This window comes from Hyaena hyaena, unplaced genomic scaffold (genome assembly GCF_003009895.1).
Source record: "Hyaena hyaena isolate Hyena2069 unplaced genomic scaffold, ASM300989v1 scaffold_2, whole genome shotgun sequence".
NCBI lineage: Eukaryota > Metazoa > Chordata > Mammalia > Carnivora > Hyaenidae > Hyaena > Hyaena hyaena.
This window is the reverse complement of record NW_024080634.1, coordinates 1,360,089-1,379,280: the sequence shown is the minus strand read 5'-3', so window position 1 is coordinate 1,379,280 and position 19,192 is coordinate 1,360,089. Positions and strand designations below refer to the sequence as shown.

General features: G+C 38.0%; 1 protein-coding gene across 3 annotated transcripts in view; it reads left to right on the top strand.

The window, feature by feature from the left end:
* SCAF4 (SR-related CTD associated factor 4) overlaps positions 1-19,192 on the top strand; it is a 59,862-nt gene that overhangs the window by 35,104 nt on the left and 5,566 nt on the right. Inside the window, exons 10-19 of one of the 3 annotated variants that reach the window (XM_039228843.1) lie at positions 1,482-1,646; positions 2,172-2,245; positions 2,911-3,101; positions 4,008-4,108; positions 4,552-4,665; positions 5,383-5,539; positions 7,040-7,197; positions 8,835-9,000; positions 9,088-9,174; positions 9,328-9,519. In XM_039228843.1, the coding sequence (XP_039084774.1) occupies positions 1,482-1,646; positions 2,172-2,245; positions 2,911-3,101; positions 4,008-4,108; positions 4,552-4,665; positions 5,383-5,539; positions 7,040-7,197; positions 8,835-9,000; positions 9,088-9,174; positions 9,328-9,519 (1,405 nt within the window). Of the gene's footprint in view, positions 1-1,481; positions 1,647-2,171; positions 2,258-2,910; positions 3,102-4,007; positions 4,109-4,551; positions 4,666-5,382; positions 5,540-7,039; positions 7,198-8,834; positions 9,001-9,087; positions 9,175-9,327; positions 9,520-19,192 lie in introns of all 3 variants that reach the window. The other 2 variants (XM_039228851.1, XM_039228834.1) reach the window with 2 other exon arrangements.

Below are 19,192 nucleotides of genomic sequence, written 5' to 3'. Positions count from 1 at the left end.
GTCAAAGCCGATGAGCATGTATGTGATTGAGTTGTTGTTTTTAGAAAGCTTTAATTAAAACAAGCATGCTAAATATTACATGCTTATATTTTAATAATAATTTTTTGTTAAAATAGTTTAGGGTGAGATTATGGCTCTGTTTCAGTCCCTCGGGAGGAGCCTTTTTTGGGGGTAAATGTTAAGGTGCTTTACAGGGTTTTCTCAGCTTTCACATTCAGGAGTATAGTTTGAAGTCTGCAATAAAAGGAGCATAGCATACTGGAGAATTGGAAGTTAGTAGAGATATATTTGTTCGTTGGATTTATTTTAGTAAATCTTCTATTCAGAGTTTTCTAAACTTGACTATGCAGCTAAATTATAGATGTAGGACTCCAGTGCTAAAGTCAATCTAGAGAATCTGTACATTTTTTAAAATTGTATGCTTCATAGCCTTAGTTTAGAAAGGGATCTCAGAAATCTCTTTAGACTATATTCATTTTCCTATGTACATTGTGTTTGGCCCATTCTATAATTTGGTAATATGAAAATGATACTGATTTTGATGATTTCTTGATGAATGAAGTTTGAGAAGTATTTTATAAGTAAGTCTATTTAAAATCTGACAAAAACCTGTGTACGTATTTCCAAATGTTTGACAGTTACTGATAGTTTAAAATTAGAAGGAATACTTCTTTGTGACGATTATAATTATACTTTTAATTTTGTTGGTATTGGACCAGCACCTGCCGAAATACATTATGTTGTGGCTTGCTTGCATTATTATGATATTTTAAGCCCTAAAAGTAGGCACATTTGTTGAAACTCGCCTTGAAGTAAATTTTTAAAAAGTGAACCTATACGTGTCATTGCTGTAGCCACTCTTCCTCCCAAAAGGCTTAATTAATTGCCTTTGAAGTTGAAAGGAGATAGTTTGCAATACAGTACCTCTCTGACTTTTAAGTTTAGTCTGTCATTGTTGTTCCTCATATAAATGTGTCTTTAAATATATAAAGTCAAACCTTTGTATTTATAATTTTTAAAAGTTACAGGATTTTTAACCTATAATTGGATATGTAACGGTTCTTCAGGTAAATATTACACCTATGGAAATTATTAATCTTTGCATCTCACTACAGTTTTCTTTTGATGAAAATTTACTGAAGATGTTTTAGGGTAGGGTTGTTTTAAATGTTTGTTTATTTTGAGAGAGAGTATGTGTATGCACGCAAGTTGGGGAGGGGCAGAGAGAGGTGGGGAGACAGGGAATCACAAGCAGGCTTAGTGTTGTCAGCGCAGAGCCGGACTTGGGGCTTGAAACCATGAACCTGTGAACCGTGAGATCATAACCTGAGCCGACATCAAGAGTCGACTGCACAATCACTTGAACCACCAAGGCACCCTGAAGATATTTTAATTGTATATCAAGTAACTGAAGGCTTTCTTAATTATTTTTGGTAGCTATTACTTAAAATCTACTCATGTGCTTTCTTCAAATTCAAAAGGTTCCACTTCCTCCTAATGGACAGATGCCAGGTTTTGGCCTTCTTCCTACACCTCCATTTCCTCCCATGGCTCAGTCTGTGATTCCTCCAACTCCACCCGTGCAGCAGCCTTTCCAAGCTGCTTTTCAGACGCCAAATGAACCACTTCCACAGAAGACACATCAGGTAAAACTATATTCTCGGATTCATGATCTTTTTGATTGCTTCAACTTAACGTGTAGATTCCTGCCTGTTTGCTTGTTATCTTTATTTTTGAATGTGAAGAAAGATTTTGTTTGGCATCTATTAACCTCTCTGTGCCTCAAGTTTTTCATGTGGAAGGTGAACATAGTAATACCAATTTCCATAGGATTCTGTGAGGATTGAGGTAGAGTGTAGAATGCTTAACCAATGCCTAGTTCATTGCTGTAGTCAATGGTTTATTAGAATAGTATATAACTTGTACAAATTTCCAGATGTGTTTGTCTGGAAGTGTTTCTTCTAATCTTGTAAACCTAATAAATTTTTTTCCCCACTGATGGATAGTCATTGTTAAACTAATAATGTGATGTCAAGTATCCAAAATAAATGTTTCAGGGCAAGAGATAGGTAGGTAATTTAGCAATTTTTAGATTTTGTTTTCTTACCTTTATAATTTCCACTTTTCTCATTTAATGATGGGTGGTTGTTTTTGGTTTTGTTTTTTTCAAGGAAATGGAAGTAGAACAACCTTGTATCCAAGAAGTTAAGCGACACATGTCTGATAACAGAAAGTCGAGATCTAGGTCAGCATCCAGGTAATTGATAGAAGTTGTTTTTCCAGTCATCTATGTCTTAGAATGATTAAAATCAAAACAATTACTTTTAGATATGCAGTGTTAGTAAAATAACATTTGGTTTATTTGTGTGTCTGTATGTGTAGAATGGGGGCAGAAGTAGTAATAAGAAAAACTAAGGTCGGTCATCTCACCCCTGCTTTTACCCCTTGAGTTGCTGTACTGTCTACATGCAGCTATACAGAGTAAGAATTATGTATTCACAGTTCCTTCACAAATTTTCCAGCCGACAGAAATGGAAAGATAGTAAGCAATACTATAATCAGATATTGATTTAATTGCTGCAGAAAAGAAGTTAACTGAGAAGATAGATATCTGTAGTAGAAGTGTATCTCAATGATGACAGCCTCTAACACTACCAGTATGTAATTCAGTCTAGTACCAAGTTATCGAAGATGAGACATACTTATATATGCCAGTAACCTTATTTATCACATTTAAAATATGTGCATGGTTTCTAACTTTCAACATGTTAAAAACCTTCAAAATGAATTCCTTGCTACTGAATTATTACATATCTAAACATTAAACTATTTAGTTATATATAGATATATAGATACCTTTTCTGTTTTTTCTCCATGTTGTGTTCATTCTCTTCCTCATGAAAATGTTAGGTCACCAAAAAGAAGGCGATCTCGATCTGGCTCTAGATCGCGAAGGTCCCGTCATCGCCGTTCTCGTTCTCGGTCCAGAGATCGACGCCGACATTCGCCTAGGTCTCGGTCCCAAGAAAGGCGAGATCGAGAAAAAGAAAGAGAACGCCGACAAAAAGGCCTTCCTCAAATCAAACCAGAAACTGCAAGTGGTAAATTAAAGTTCTTGTGTTATTTTTTCATGTTCAAGTTTAAAATGTTTTTTAACTGATAGCAAATGACTGCTCTATCATATCTTGTTTGTTTGTGCTTTGGTGTACATCCTTGAGTTTGCTTTGATATGTTAAGCCAGTTATAAAGAAGCAAGTAAGGAGTAAATCAAACTAATAGTGATGAGGAATAAAATAATAGCATGGCTTTATGAAATTGAAAGCAATTAACTAGGTCTCTTTCACATCATGGCAAGGTTTTCCTTTTTTCCCAGATTAACTAACTCTTTTATAAAGATTTATGGTTTTACAGACTAGATTACCTTGCATTATCTCCTGAATATCATCATGTGTTTAGAATATGTTTAATAAGGTATGCTAGACACATTCTTGATACAGATTAGCAGTTATAAGTTGAAATTCTAATTTATACTACAAGAAGGGTGTATGTAAAGCTTCTGATTCTGTAAGTTTTATTACATAGAACACAACATAAGAGAAAAACCACTGTGTACACTCGACTGTCAGAAAGGGACAACTGTAGCAGTGGACAGAAGCACCGGCCTGGTTGTTGATTGAGAGTTGGATCAGGTCTTCTCACTTGCCAGGGGTGGCCTTGGGCAGGTTATTGTGTCTGGCCCATTTTCATCAATGAAATCTTTAGATCTGTCAACAAAAGAAAGAGACTTTTTCAGCTCTTATGTTATTCATCATCCTACTCCATTTCTGGAAGTACTACTATAATTTACTAGAGTTTTTTTTAGATGCGTATAGAATTTGCTACTTAACCTGATGGTATCCTGTAACCTACGCATTTTCTCTATAATGATTTTCTTTTCCCCTGTAGAAAAGTATCGTGCTGCGCATTACCAGATGTGTATATTTTTATGATTATAATTTTATTTTAAGTTTGTAGCACTACACTCTGGGTGGGACAGCTGGACAAAAGGACTACTCAGCAAGATGTTGCAAGTCTCCTAGAAGAGTTTGGTCCAATTGAATCAATTAATGTGAGTGTTTATTAAGTTAATGTAATGACAGTGGACAGGTGTGATTAATGCCATTTTACAAAGTTAAAGACTTGAAGCCCAGGTTAAAATTTGCCCAGCTTTGTAGTAGATGTAGCTAGAGTATAGGTGTTGAGTCCATGCTTAGCATTCTCTGCATTTAACCACATTTCTTGGATAACCAAGTTTAATTTAAAACCTTTCTCTAGAAAAATCTGTATTAACAAAACTTGGAGAACCATAGGTTTTTTTAAAAGTTGATAGTTGAGACCAAACTTGACTTGCCAGTTTATAACAAGGTAATCTCAGATTATAAAATCCTGGCTGGGGAGGGTGGGTAATGGGCAGGGGAGTTGGGGATGTTGGAACTAGTTATTTAGTATTTATTTTCTCTTGTTGCTCTTTGATTTTATTATATTTTATAATATTAAAATGTTTTGGAACAGATGATTCCTCCAAGAGGTTGTGCCTATATTGTTATGGTTCATAGGCAAGATGCTTATCGCGCCCTGCAGAAACTGAGCCGAGGAAACTATAAAGTGAACCAGAAATCCATAAAGGTATATTTTTATACCTTATTATTTTACATTTAACACATAGTATTACTTGGCTTTTTAAAAACTGATTTTGGACACTAAGGCATTTCATGTGTAGCTATTTAAGAGGTTTATCTCCTAAAAGGTAACATAAAATTAAAAACTTTTAATTTGAAATGTTAAATGTTTAAATGCAAGGTATTTTTGGTTTTTACACATTTTAGTTTTAAAGTTTGCCATCTCATTCTTAGAATAAACTTAAAAATATTCAACAGAGATAAAGATAATAGGTACATTGGTATTCTTCCTGTAAGGGGCCAGAGTCCGCATTGCCTCAGCGCTGTACCCTTGGATCATACTGCAAAAGGATTTTGTGTAATGGTAAATAATTTCACAGTACCCAAGACTTTGGAAAGTGGTCCCCATGTGCTGGGCTATACAGGAAACTTCAGCTTTCCCCAATAAACATTATTTTCCTTTTCTCTAAGTTTTATGTTGGCTGGATTGGGGAGTGAATGGTTGGAGGAGTGATATGGAGGTGATGCCAGTTAAATTCCACGAGAACAAAGTAGGAGGAGAAAAGGTTAACCAATTTCCTAGCATCAAAGTGACCCAGGAATAGGGCAGATTACTCCCTTGCTGCCCATGTCTGAGTGATTAGAAATGTGAGGAATGGTTAATTCTCAGAACTGACTTTTTTTCCCCATCCTTTCTTTTTATGTTAAACTGATGGTGATATAGATTGCCTGGGCTTTAAACAAAGGAATAAAGGCAGATTATAAGCAGTATTGGGATGTAGAACTGGGTGTTACTTATATTCCATGGGACAAAGTCAAGCCTGAAGAACTGGAGAGTTTTTGTGAAGGAGGAATGTTGGACAGTGATACACTTAATCCAGGTAAAGCAATATTTTAGTTCTTTAAAATTCATCTGTTTTCTTGATAGTGCATGTGAAAAATGTTTCATTCTTTGCTGTAGGGATTTTTGAGATTTTTCAAGTACCCACTATGTGCCGTTTGCTCCACTAAAAACTGAGGAAACAATGGTGCATGAGACAGATAGATATGGTCTTTGCCCTTAATGCGACTTATATTTAGTGGGATAGATTCAGACACAAATGAAATAATACTGATTGTGGAGTTAATCATTAATTACAGTATTAAGTATTTAAGTAAAAATTAAATAGGATTTTTCACTGTGAAGACCTAGCAGATCCAAATGAGTCTTAAACTGAGCATTATTGGTATTGCTTTAAGCCAGTGCTTCATAATAATTTCTTTGAAAGCATGTAAATGTCCAGAGAAGCGATTGAAAGTAAACATGTAAGATGAGAAAGTGCAGTTACCTATGGCATGACTATTAAAAATCTGGATTGACAGTAGGATTACAGTGGGGAAAATAGCATGTGTGGGCATGACCTGGGAATTGATAGATAGCTGGATGAGAAGTGCAGGGTGGTATGGCAAAATAAAGCAAGAGACTTAAGGAGTTTCAAGCAAGCAGAGTTGGTTGGAGAGCAAAAAAGAGATGAAGCAATGTTGAGCCATTCCCGTACCATGACCTCTTTCCCCCCAGTGCGTGATGCCTTCACTTAAGGGGCGAGTTAGGTTGGAACTACTGGGTGATGCACTCTGTTAAGCGTCCAACTCTTGATTTAAGCTTAGGTCATGATCTCATGGTTCATGAGTTCCAGCCCTGCATCTGGTTCTGTGATGACAGTGTAGAGCCTGCTTGGGGTTCTCTCTCTTTCTTTACCTCCCCTGCTTGCTTTCTCTCTTTCTCTCTTTCTCTCTCTCTCTCTCTCTCAGATAAACTTCTTTTTAAAAGGGTAGGTAGAGCTAGGTTTCCATTCAGGCAGATATATATCAGGGGTCTACTGTGTGCCAAACATTTTGGCACAGGCTCTGGTTGGGGTGCACAGAATCTTGCTCCTCCCTCCTGGGATCTTTAATCCAGCTAATACACTATCATGGTTAAAAACCTAGACCCTGCGTCAATCAAAACAAAACAAAAAACATAGACCCTGGATCCAGTTGTGTGTTATGTTGAGTCTTGACTAACAAGTCTGCTGCTTGTTAGTATGTGACCTTGTTTTCCTCAATTTCCAAATTATTTTCCTCATTTGTATAATGGGAATAATAACGGGACCTACTTCTAGATGGTTATGAGAATTCATTGAAGGAATACATACAGAAAGTGCTTCAAACAGTGCCTGACACACAATAAGCATTCTTTTGCATGTTTGTTATTGTTCATTCATTTAGTTAAGATTAGCACAGGCATTTCTTTCATAATGAGACTGCTGATTTTTTTATATAATCATTTTAAAAATAATTCTAGATGCAAAGTTATTTAAAAAAATGGTAAAGTTTTACTGTTAAATATTTTTAAATCCTAGATTGGAAAGGAATCCCCAAGAAGCATGAAAATGAAGTGGCTCAAAACGGAGGGGCAGAAACGTCCCATACAGAACCAGTATCACCCATACCTAAACCTTTGCCAGTGCCTGTGCCTCCTATTCCTGTTCCCGCGCCTATAACAGTGCCACCTCCACAGGTAAGAGTATTTGGGGCGTTACTTAAACTTGTAAGTGACCGAAAAACTTTTCTAACTCTTAGTATAGATGTATGTCTATGTCAGTGTTAAAAGACACGAACACATATGTGTGCATGTTAATAATATTTTGGTATGTCAGACCTACTGTTGATAAACTAACACATTTTTTCATAAACATCAGTAAAATCAATTTATATTGCTTTGCATCTGTCTAGATTATTCAGTGTCTTCCTAATGTTTCCGACTTAAGATGCAAACCTAATAGCATTGCTTGTATTCAGCTTCCTCTTGTTTTCTTTTATTGGATCTTTATTCTTTGGGTAGTTTATGTTCTGAGGGAACTTGGATATATACCCAACAAGCAGATGTTTTGAGAGAAAGAGAGTCTCTTAATCTTCAGTTTGGGTGGTTCTGTCATGAAATTTTTTTTAATGGATGAGTGAGAGCTGTTTAATAAATTGAGTGCCATTTAACACGAAGGTATGTTCATAAACTGTGTGGTCAGTCAGTGCATTTATTACTTGGGAGGAGACAGTCTAGATTCTGACAGAATGTAGTTTGAATCCCAGCTCAATTGTTTATTCTCAGCAATGTGACATTGGGCAGATCACCTAAGCTTTAATTCCCTATCTACAAATGCACAAGCTCCCCCTCTTGGCTTTGGCTCTGGTATTCTTCCTAGGTCAGAGTTCTTCCTAAGTCAGAGTTTTGAGGATTAAATGAGGTAGTGTGTGTTAAATTATAAGAGCTCAATAATGAACAACCTTTCGGTAAAAAAATTGTAGGTACTTGACCCACAGTTTTATCTGATCTATTAGATTTTTCTTGCTTTTCCGTACCTTTTTCAGTTTTTCACATTAAATCTGAATCAGATAAATCTGAGCTATCACAAAAGCGGGTTACGTAGCCTCTTGATTTTCCTAGTGTAAGGAGAAAATTACATGCTTTGATACATACTTAGTGCTGATATTTTATAAATAGATTCCCTACATTGACAGACTCTTTAGTTCATCTTTTGGACAGGCCCTTCCAGCACAGATTCTAAATAAGATTCAGTGTATATCACCACTCATTTAAAGAAACCTGACTAATCTGTTAAAATTGGTCATATATATATTTTTTAATAGCTAACATTTGTAGGGTGTTTTTTAAGTGACAGGCACCAGCACTTAACATGTATTCCCTCTGTAATCCCCATAATTATGTGAGGTTGGCATATTTTTCATTTTACAGATGAGTAAACTGAGGCACTTGAGGTCACAAAGCTAGTTAAAAGCAGGAAGGGGGCAGGCAGTTTCACCCCAGGACCTGTGATCTTAATCCCTACAAGTTGCCAGGTCGCTTTTCTTAGAGTTGTAGTTCTCAAATTTACTGACCTGACCATAGTACATTTTTTAACATAGCGTGTTCCGTCAGGACACCAGGAGATGCTTGTGAGGTACAGTGTGAATTTGCTGTCCTAGAGAACAGAAATTTGAGGACTGTCCTTTAGAGGGAGTACTAATTACCACCTGTTACTAGATAAATTTACTCACAGAATCAAAAATTTCGAAATAAACAAGATCTTCATCTCTCCTTACCGTACGGGTGGGAGGGTGGCTAGGTCCTTGGCTTCATTATTCTTCCTTGGTCTTTAGGTCCCGCCGCATCAGCCAGGGCCTCCCGTAGTTGGTGCTCTCCAGCCCCCCGCTTTCACGCCTCCCTTGGGCATTCCTCCTCCGGGCTTCGCTCCCGGTGTGCCGCCGCCGCCGCCGCCCCCACCGTTTTTGCGCCCAGGATTTAACCCGATGCATTTACCACCAGGTACAGTGAGTTGTTTAAGAAGACATTCTTTTTAGATCCCCAAATCAGGGGACACAACATACGTTGACATTATTTTTCTTATTGTAGGTTTTCTTCCTCCTGGACCCCCACCTCCTATAACTCCACCCGTATCCATTCCTCCTCCTCACACTCCACCAATAAGCATCCCAAACTGTAAGCATGTTTTCCTTTTGTGTTCACTAGTCCTCTTGGTGTTGGGAGTAGGAGGGAGAGTGGACCAGTAATAGGGTCTAGAGTGTGGCAGGAGAATGTTGACTGGGGAGATAATTATTCAGCTTCACATGTTGATGTAATTATATTCCTTAGCTACTATCGCTGGTATAAATGAAGACACTACAAAAGACTTATCTATTGGAAATCCCATTCCAACAGTGGTGTCTGGGGCTAGAGGAAACGCCGAGTCTGGTGACAGTGCGAAAATGTATGGCTCCGCTGTGCCACCTGCTGCACCCACGAATCTGCCCACCCCTCCTGTAACGCAGCCTGTTTCACTTCTTGGTAAGTTAATTTTTTTATCAGTAGTTTTTTTCCCCCCACCCAAGTTAGGTTTTTTTAAAGAACAATGCTCATTTCTCTGAGGAAGAGCTTCCTCTTAAATATGTGCACTTGGTCATTACCAAGAGTAGCCCCAGAGACAGCCTCTAAGATGAAATCCTGTTTGTCCTGAATAAAAGTGTGGATTTGTACATCTTAATTTGCTATAGGAAAGTGATGAATCTCTGACAGAAGGGATTGGTACAAAGTCCATGATTAAAACCCCAGACATTCAGCTTTATAAAGAGATAGCATTTCTTTGACAACATAGAATTTTTTTCCTCTCTGGACCAATTTTTCTAAAACCCTGGGCTGTAGTAGCTTTCTCTTGGCCAGCAAAGAACTTCTCTTAGATACATGTAATAAAATGGCTTTATTGTCTGAATGACACTTGTACAGCCTAGGGTAATGCTTTCTCACTGACCCTTCAGTTTTCTCCTGCTAGTTTTATCTGTTGGTACTCTTTACCCACAGTTTTACTGCCACGATCAAGGGAAGTGTGATTTAGATTGTTTATGTCTTTAAGAGGCTTTACCTTTGCTTGAATTATAAATGATTATTTTATAGATTTGTTACATCTTATAGACTTGTTAGAGTTATTAATCTATTACATTAATAAATTGCTGTATTTTGAAGTGGTTTTGCCAAGTGTAATTAACGCTTGATTCTCCAAATGGGTAGTTAAATCATCCTTAGCATTATAACATTCTAGTCCTGTGAGCCCATTGTATTTTTCAGAGGTATATGTATGTGTACATATGTGCTTTCATAATCTTAGATCTTTTTTTTTTAGGAGAGAGCACATTAGTTGCCTCTGAGATGTAGGACTATGGGATGTTAGGACTATAGGACATTAGTTTGTGATTCAGGACTTTTACTTTTCACTTACACCTTTCAGTGCTGTTGGAAATTTTTACTTTGTGCATATACTATATTTATAATAAAAATCAATTTGTTTTTAAATGGCATGCTGTCTTCTGCCCTCTCTGAGACTAAGCTTAGTCCGATAATAAACTTGATTTTTATTTCCTCTAGTACACAGACTGGGTAATGGTGAAAGAGAATTTGGGATTAAAACTTGTCACCAGTATTGTAGCAGTAGTCATCGTAAAGATGGAAAATACTAGTGTTTAATGAGGAAATTGCCTAAGGGGTCTACGGTATAAATGAAAATCATGTAGTAGAAGGAACATTGTTCTAGGATCCGGGAAACGTTAATGTCTTTGGATCTCAGTTTCGTTTTTCATATTTGTAATAAGATAGTTGCATAAGAATCACAGAATCAGAGTTGGCTTGACTTTTCTGATCGGCCGCTTTTCTCCACTTCACACCAGCACCCCTGATTATGAATTTTCTTTGTAGTGAAATTTCCTAGTCTGTCATCCGTGGATATTAGGCCATGGGAGAGTATTTACAAAATGGCATGCATTTGTGCTTTTTTTCTGGTCTTAGTAAACTCTCTGAATGAAAGATTTCTTCATCCCTAAGAGTTTAATAACCACTACTTTCAAATAAGTATGAAGTATAAGTAGCCTGCTCCTGCTTTAACATTTAGGTCTTGACCACTCTGCCCTTTATTTCTTATCACAACCGAAGTGCATAATCTGAACTCTGCATCCAACATGTGAAACAAAATAAAGCACAGATCAAAAGTTGGTGAGCTTGGAACCAAACCTACTAACCTAAGCACTTAGCATTTACCATTACTTGACATAATTCTATGTGTCTTTCCTTCCCTCCCTTTCTCAAATACGTACTAGAATGGAAACTCTGTGAGAGAGGGCCAGTCGTTACTTGAATAAGTGGATAGATAGATGGTTTTCAATGCAGGGCTGTTTGTACCTCACTTGTTTGTCTATAACTTTGAAAACAAAACTTAAAAATTAAAGGCTGTTCCAAATCTGGAATGATTAAAGTGTGACATAACATAAAAACGAAAACTGTTTTTGTTAAAATGAGTACTTTTAAGTAAAATGCAGTAACTTAATTTCAGTCACAAGAAAGAAAGCCTTTTGTGTTCCCTCAACTAGAAATCTTGAAAAGAAATTCCCATAAAATTTGACCTTTTAAAGAAAGGAGACCTTAATGTGTGTGCAAATAAAGGAGGATTTATCCAAAAGAGTAATCACAGTTGCCTCCTGTTGATAAAGGAGTGCAGTGCCCACATGCCGTATGGCAGTTCTGAAGCATTGCTGCTCAGGGTGGGAGGTTGTTGATGGTGACCAGGGTAACAGAATATTAGCAATAAGATGCTTTCAAGTTTCCTCTTGGTGCTCTAATGTTTTCTCTTACGATAATAAAAAGAAATGCTATGCTGTACCAGAAAACTCTAAGCCTAGAAGGTGATATGAAACTCCAGTTTCTTCATCTGTAAAAAGAAAAAAAGGGGGGGGGGGAATAAAAATGACACACCAGGGTGTTGTGGTGATTCACTGGGCTTGTGTATGTAAACAACTGACACACGGAGCCTGCCACAGGCTAGGCTGTCAGTGAATGGTGGGTGCTTATTACAGGTAAGGAGTGTCATAAGGGATACTTAGAATACCTAGAGAAGAATATCTATACTTTGTAATTCTAAAATATTACTTTAGCTATGATTTGGGGTTTTTTTTTTTTTTTTAATGTTTTTATTTCTGAGAGAGAGACAGCGTGAGCAGGGGAGGGTCAGAGAGAGGGAGATACAGAATCTGAAGCAGGCTCCAGGCTCTGAGCTGGCAGTCAGCACAGAGCCCGACGCGGGGCTCGAACCCACGAACCGTGAGATCATGACCTGAGCCGAAGTCGGACGCTTAACCGACTGAGCCACCCAGGCGCCCCTGTGATTCGTTTTAAACTGTTTTATTTGTTGGCAGAGGAAGCAAGCTTTTTAAGGAAAAAAATGTGTCTTTACATAGTTGCCTCAGATCTTTTCATGGTAGATTAGACCAGGTCATAAGTTGACACATATTAAAGTTCCATCAGTTGTTGTACTGAGAAAATTTATGTTGTTCATAGTGATATTTCACTGAAATAGCACGCAATATGATATCTGTATTCTTTTTATTAACAATACTCAGATAGTTTTCTAGTAAGGGGAGATGAACCTGTCCTTGAGACTTAACTAAATTCTCAGATCTTAATTACTGAAACTTGGTACTAATACTTTTAAAGTAGTGGGGACCAAACAAATGTTCAACAGATTTCCTAAAATTTAGTAGTATAGCCTGATTATACTGGGAGGAGGCAGTGAGTGCTGCAAAGATGGTTTGGCTTAAAGAATTTTCCGAATGATCAGATGGAAGTGTGTGCTTTAGTTTGGAAGTGATGACTACCTTTTTCTGGAGTTGGGCTCAAGTAGCCCATACTACCAGATTTGTGTAGAACTAAATCTCCATGTTGTTGGAATTCTGAGTATTTTAGTAACTGATAATCGAAAATACGAAATTATATCATGCATAACAATAATTCATTATCACTTGATTTTAAAGAAATCCATTCTTAGCTCACACACCAAGATAGCTAGAGTAGTGATGGTCCTCAGAGCTGTTGGTAACCGTCTACAGTTGTTAATCATTTAGGAGAGAAGGAATATTAATGATAACAGCAATTCAGTTTATTCTCTACTGTATAAGTGTATGTGTTTACTTTTCAGAAACTTTTGTATAACATGTTATCTCTAATATGTATAGTATTTTTATTAAAAAGTTCATTGTAAATGTGAAATTTGGGTTACTTTGGTGTTCCAGACAATAAAAAAGAAATACACAAAAAAAATGTTTGTTTGTGTTACCTATCTCTACTCTGTTACCAGTATATCCAAAATACCTTTTCAAGGGAAAATTATACTAACTTGGACTCATTCCTTTTGTGGAAAATTAAAGGCTTTTCTCTTGTCATTTATTCATTATTAATATGCAGATTCTTCCCTAATTTTGTCATACTGCTATAGCTGATGGTGAAATTCATAAGAATTGGGTTTTTCTCAGATTGCTTCCTACTTACTGATAATTTTTGTTACCAAAGATCTAAAGCAGAAGTCACAAATTGGTGGCCTCCAGGCTGAATTGCTAGACAGTGTGTGATGCCCTTCAGGCTTGATTTCTACGCATCCCTGCATGAACTCAGGCATTTGAGTCGATGTTCCCAAATTTGGACACTTCAGGAAATTATGTGCACAGAATTGGTTTGGAATAATTAAACAGGCATGTTTGCTTTATTGTAATAGTTACAGTCCTTAAAACTGCCTAGAAGCTGAATAGTTTTACCATCACATTCTATAATTACTTTGAAATTGATATTTGATCTGTGATAATTTCACTTAGCTTGGATTTCTCTGTCAGAATTTTGATTTTTAACAATATTTAAATTAGAACATTAGAGCACCAAACTAGTGTGAATAACATTCAAAGAAAACCTGAAGAAAATCCTTTGGAAAGTGTTTTTTTAATGATAATACCTAATTTTTAATACTTCTACATTTTAGTATTTTTTTTTTTCTTACTGTGAACTTTGTCAATGTCTGGTTATTTTAAATTAGATGCTAGAGGTATCTACTAGAGATTTGTTTTGGTACTCCCCAAAATCTGGTGACTTTATCCTATAAAGTGTTCTTTCAAAGCTTTAAAGTATTCAAATTGGTACTCTAAATATTACATTGGTAATTATTCCACTAGTGTTCTATAGTAGAAATGGTTCCTAAATAGTCATCACAGTACCTTCAACTTGGTATATAACATTGTTCAGTGGATACAGTATTTAATAACTATGAATCCACAACAGGTACTTGCCTTGGATTTAAATCTATGGGTAAATACCCTGTATTTTCTCAGAAGGTGAAGTACTTCAGGTGAAAACCACAGGGAGGGTCTTGTACAAAAACTTGAAGCTGCTTATCCGTTGTCTCCGTGTCCCTCTGTACTTCCTGGGCTATAGAGCTATAGCCTGGAGTCTCTCTCAAATTTCAGTCTCTTCGACATCCATCACTTTGGGCTTGAGGAAGGTGGGAGGGCAGACACTCTGTGCTCTGTAGAGTGCTTTTGTAGACAGAGATGTGGCTGTGAAGAATTTCAGGTAAGATTTTTTTTTCCCAGCTAACATTGAAAGTAATAGTCCCTGTAGAAAATCTCATTCAGTGATAGGTTAATTGTTTACTCCAAACTTCTCAACTCAAATAGTGCAACTCTTAACTCTAAGAGCTGTTACATTTTGCCAGTTCTGGTAAAATAGCAGTTTGTATACAAATCCTAAAATTAAGTCACTGTAAGTGAACAATAGGGAAGTTGACCAGACAAAACCTATTGTACATAATTTTGCAAAAAGCCAAGGAGTCGTTTTAAAATAATCTGTCTGCTTTCTCTTCATTTGAAATTCTGGTTTTTGTATATTGGAATTTAGCAAAACATAATATATTCCTCTGCTAAAAATAGATACACCTCCTCTATATACTTGCATTACTTACTGTTGAAAACTCAAATTTCTCTTAAAAGATTTCTCATTAATGTCCTAAGCACAATTTTTTTGGTATAATCTTAATGTATAATACTATCTAAAATGTGCTTTCTCAGCCTCTGAAAACTAGCTCCTTACTCTTTTGTTCCTCTGTGCTCCAAACATAGTGCCTACTAAGAATTGCCTGGGAGCCTTTTCAGAATAGTTACGCTCTAAATGTTACTAAACAGTGAAATCTAGGCAAAGGAAATACACGTATGGGTTGCACTGTTACTTCGGTTTTCTGACTGTATGGGATGAAGAAAAACACTTAATGTTTTTTAAAAATTATGCATACATATGCATGCTTAGGGATCTTAGGTTTATTGGTGGGAGAGATAAGAGTGGTTGGTATATTTTTTTTCCTTGTGTGGGAATTCATTTTAGGCTCATGGAAATGCCACAGTAACATTCATTTTATTGGGATCAGATCAAAAAAGAACGAACTGCCAACTAGAAACCTTTTTAAAAGGAGGTAGTTAAAGAAAATTGCAGAATTTCTCAAAATAAATTTCAGGTCTTTGTTGGTTAACAATGGAAAGACACCACCACCCTGGGGGAGAGACCTGGACCTTCTAGCCTCTTGTCTTGCAGCCTGAGAGATATTTTCTCCTCGAAGAGTTTGGTCATCACCTCCGCCACTACCATTCATACATTCTACGTGTATTTTATTCATTAGCCACTGTGTGCCAGGTACCATCCTGGTACTAGAGATACCTGAATGAACAAGACAAATCCTGTCTTCTTAGAGCTTATATTCTAGTAGGGACTTAGATAATAAATAAACTAATAATTTCACATGGAGATGTTCCTTTGAAGAGTAAAACATAGAACACTTGGGAAATTGGAGGAGTCTCACATGGGATGTTCTATTTTCAATAGTATATGGCCCAAGAGGGCATCTAAGGAGGTAATACGGAAAGAAATAATGGGGGAAAGCTATGGAAATACAGAGAAAAGATACTTCAGGTAGAAGTACAAAAGGAGGCTGAAATGGGAATGGACTTGGCTTGAGGGACCACAGTGTGCTAGTGTGGTTGGAGCAAGATGAACCAAGAAAAGATTGCAGGCTATGAGTCTGGAGAAGGTTGTCAAGGGCCAGGTTATGGGTGTAATTGGGAATGTTGGAGTTGTAGTCTCTATGTTTTAAAGGATAATGGCTGTTCTGTAGAAAGCAGAGTACAGGAGTTGGTAAGAGTGGGAGGAGGGCGCAAGTGTGGATGTTGTTGCAGTAGTATCAGGTTAACAGTTGCATGGGGCTGGGACAGTGGGGGAAATGAAGTGGTTGGACATTGAATTTATTTTAAAGATAGGGTCTTCCTAATTGCCTTCACTACTTAAATATGGGATATGAGAGAAAGGAGTCAAGATTGAGTATTCGATGTGAGCAGTTGATAGGATGTAATCTCCATTCTTGAGATGGGTGAATGTCCAGGAGGACTGGATCTGCAGAGGGGATATCAAGTTAAAATGTTGGGTATTTTAACTTGGAAATTGAGGTGCAGATGATAAGTAAACAACTTGGTGAATAAAGTCGAGATGTAATTTCAGGTATCCTCCACAAACCATCAGCACAGCCACAGGAGCCTGTGGTTACCTAAGAAGGGAATGTAAATAGAGACACAGTGAGAGGGATGAGCCTAGGAATACTTCAGCAACGTAGCAGTTGAGAATAAAGTTCTGAGAATTGAGGCAGACATAGTTCCGGTTGCCAGGAGTTTGTATGTGTCTTGCAAAGAGTTTGCATGTGTCAGTCATGTGAGCGTTACAGCCCTCAGAGCGAAGTACAGTTACTCCCATTTTACAGATGGGGAGGATGAAGCACAAACAGATGAGTAGCCTTCCCAGGTGAACAGCTACAAGTGGTGGAGCCAGAATTGGAGCTAGCATTGCTCCAACACCTGTGGTTTTAACCACTGTTCTGTTCAGCAGAGGATACTGGAAGGTGCAGCGCAAGTGGAGGCGGGGGGTGGGGAGCGGGCAGTATTCTGGTAGCCAAATAGAGTTAGTTCCTAGGAAGGAGGGGGAGGTATCAACTGTTGTTCGTGCATAGGTGGGTTAAGGACGAGCCCTGGAACTTGCTGCCTAGATTTGAACGAAGGCTCTTGGGTAACTTTGGAAATGATTTCCTCAGAATAATGGATCCAAAAGCCTAGTTACATAGGGGCAGGAGAGCATGGAAGATGTGGAAATAGATACAGTGATTTTGAACGGTTCTTTGAGGAGATTTGTTTTATATAGGAACAGTAAAAGGTGAACAGTTGAGATGACAGGGTAAAGGAGTTTTTGTTTCTGTTTCTATTTTTTTAATGTTTTATTTATTTCTGAGAGAGAGAGTGTGAGCAGGGGAGGGTCAGAGAGAGAGGGAGATACAGAATCTGAAGCAGGCTTCAGGCTCTGACCTAGCTGTCAGCACAGAGCCCGATGCGGGGCTCAAACCCATGAACAAGTCAGACGCTTAACTGACTGAGCCACCCAGACGCCCCTGTTTCTATTTCTAAAAGATGGGTGAAAATACAGCATCTTTATTATTGGAAAATCAGAGGGGAAATACTTGGTGCAAGAAAGGAGAGGTTGGCTAAGCTGATAATCCTTATGTAGGTAAGAGAGTATGGGTTCAGGGTTTGAATAAAAGACTTAACCCCTTGGAGCATGGATGTTCTCAGAGGAGTAATATGGTTACAGGTACAGGTAAATTGGTAGGCGGGCTGGTGGTGGGTAAGTGAAAAAGTTTTTTCCAAAAACCTTAATTTTTCTTTTCATGATCAACCAGGATAAATAAAATGTGGTATATACATATAATGGAATATTCCTTGGTAATTTAAAAAAAAAAAAAACGAAGCACTTATACATGCTGCAACATGGATAAACCTTGAAAACATACACTAACATACACTAAGAAGACAGTCACAGAGGATCACGTATTGTAGGACTCCGTCCATGTGAAACGTACAGCATAGGCAGATCTAGAGAGACCAACCAGGGGATGTGGTTGCCTGGGGGGAGGCGTGGGGCAATCACAAGGACATGGGCGATACAGGATTTGTTTTTTTCAGGTGATGAAAATATGCTAAAGGTTGTGATGGTTGCCCAACTCTGAATATACTAAAACCCATTGAATTAAATGCTTTATGTGGGTCAATTATAAACTGTAAATTTTATCTCAACTGGGTTTGTTCTAAAAGAAACCAACCCCCTAAGAGTAGATGGGATTGAGGAGAAACAGGAGCATGTGAAGTAGACATCTAGGGAAAGTTAGATTCACTAACCAGAATTAAGCACTTGTGGGCGAGGTTGTAAACCTAAAAAGAGGCCAGTTGGTGTGTTGGGGGTGGGGTGGCCCCCAGCCCTGTCTGTGTACAGATTGGGTAGAAGAGTTGCATTCAAAACCATTGAGGTTTTTGCAGACAACTGTGTTGAGGGGGAACCGTGGACTCTGAGGCAGGTAAGGAGGAAAGTAAAGACATTGAAGGGTATTGTGGTGGCCTGCCCCTCATGGGATCAAAAATGACTCTAGGAAGGGGGTTGGAGAGTTGGGGTACTTGCAGATGAGGACGTGTTGGTAACAAAAGGTCCAGGACTTCTAGAGGCAGTGGCTTTTGTAGGATGGAGGACAATACTGTAGAAGAGGTGTTTAGATGTTCCATAACACCCTCTCCTACATTCTCGCCCCTTTTCATCTGGCAAGTCCTTGCTGCTGAAAAAATCCCACTTGACATCCTCTTTCTTCCCGCCCCCCCCCCCATTTTTTTTTTAAGTTTATTGATTATTTTGAGAGAAAACATGCCGGAGGGGCAGAGGGAGAGAGAATCCCAAGCAGGCTCTGCACTGCCAACGCAGAGCTCAACTTGGGACTTGAACTCCCCAATCACAAGATCATGACCTGAGCTGAAACCAAGAGTTGGGATGCTTAGCCGACGGAGCCACCCAGGTGCCCCTATATCCTCTTGAAAAGCATCCAACTATTAACTGAGGCAGTTGGTCATACCCACAGTATTGTATTTGAACCTTTATTTCTCTCCCCGTCCCCACGCACTTTGTGGTCCTTGGCAGAAAGATACTATCTGTATCCCTTATGTATGTTCTGAGATTTCCAGATCCACATTGGACTCCAACCATGATACCAATCTCCCCTCCCCCTCACTGCCCCTTTAGCCTTTTAACATACTTG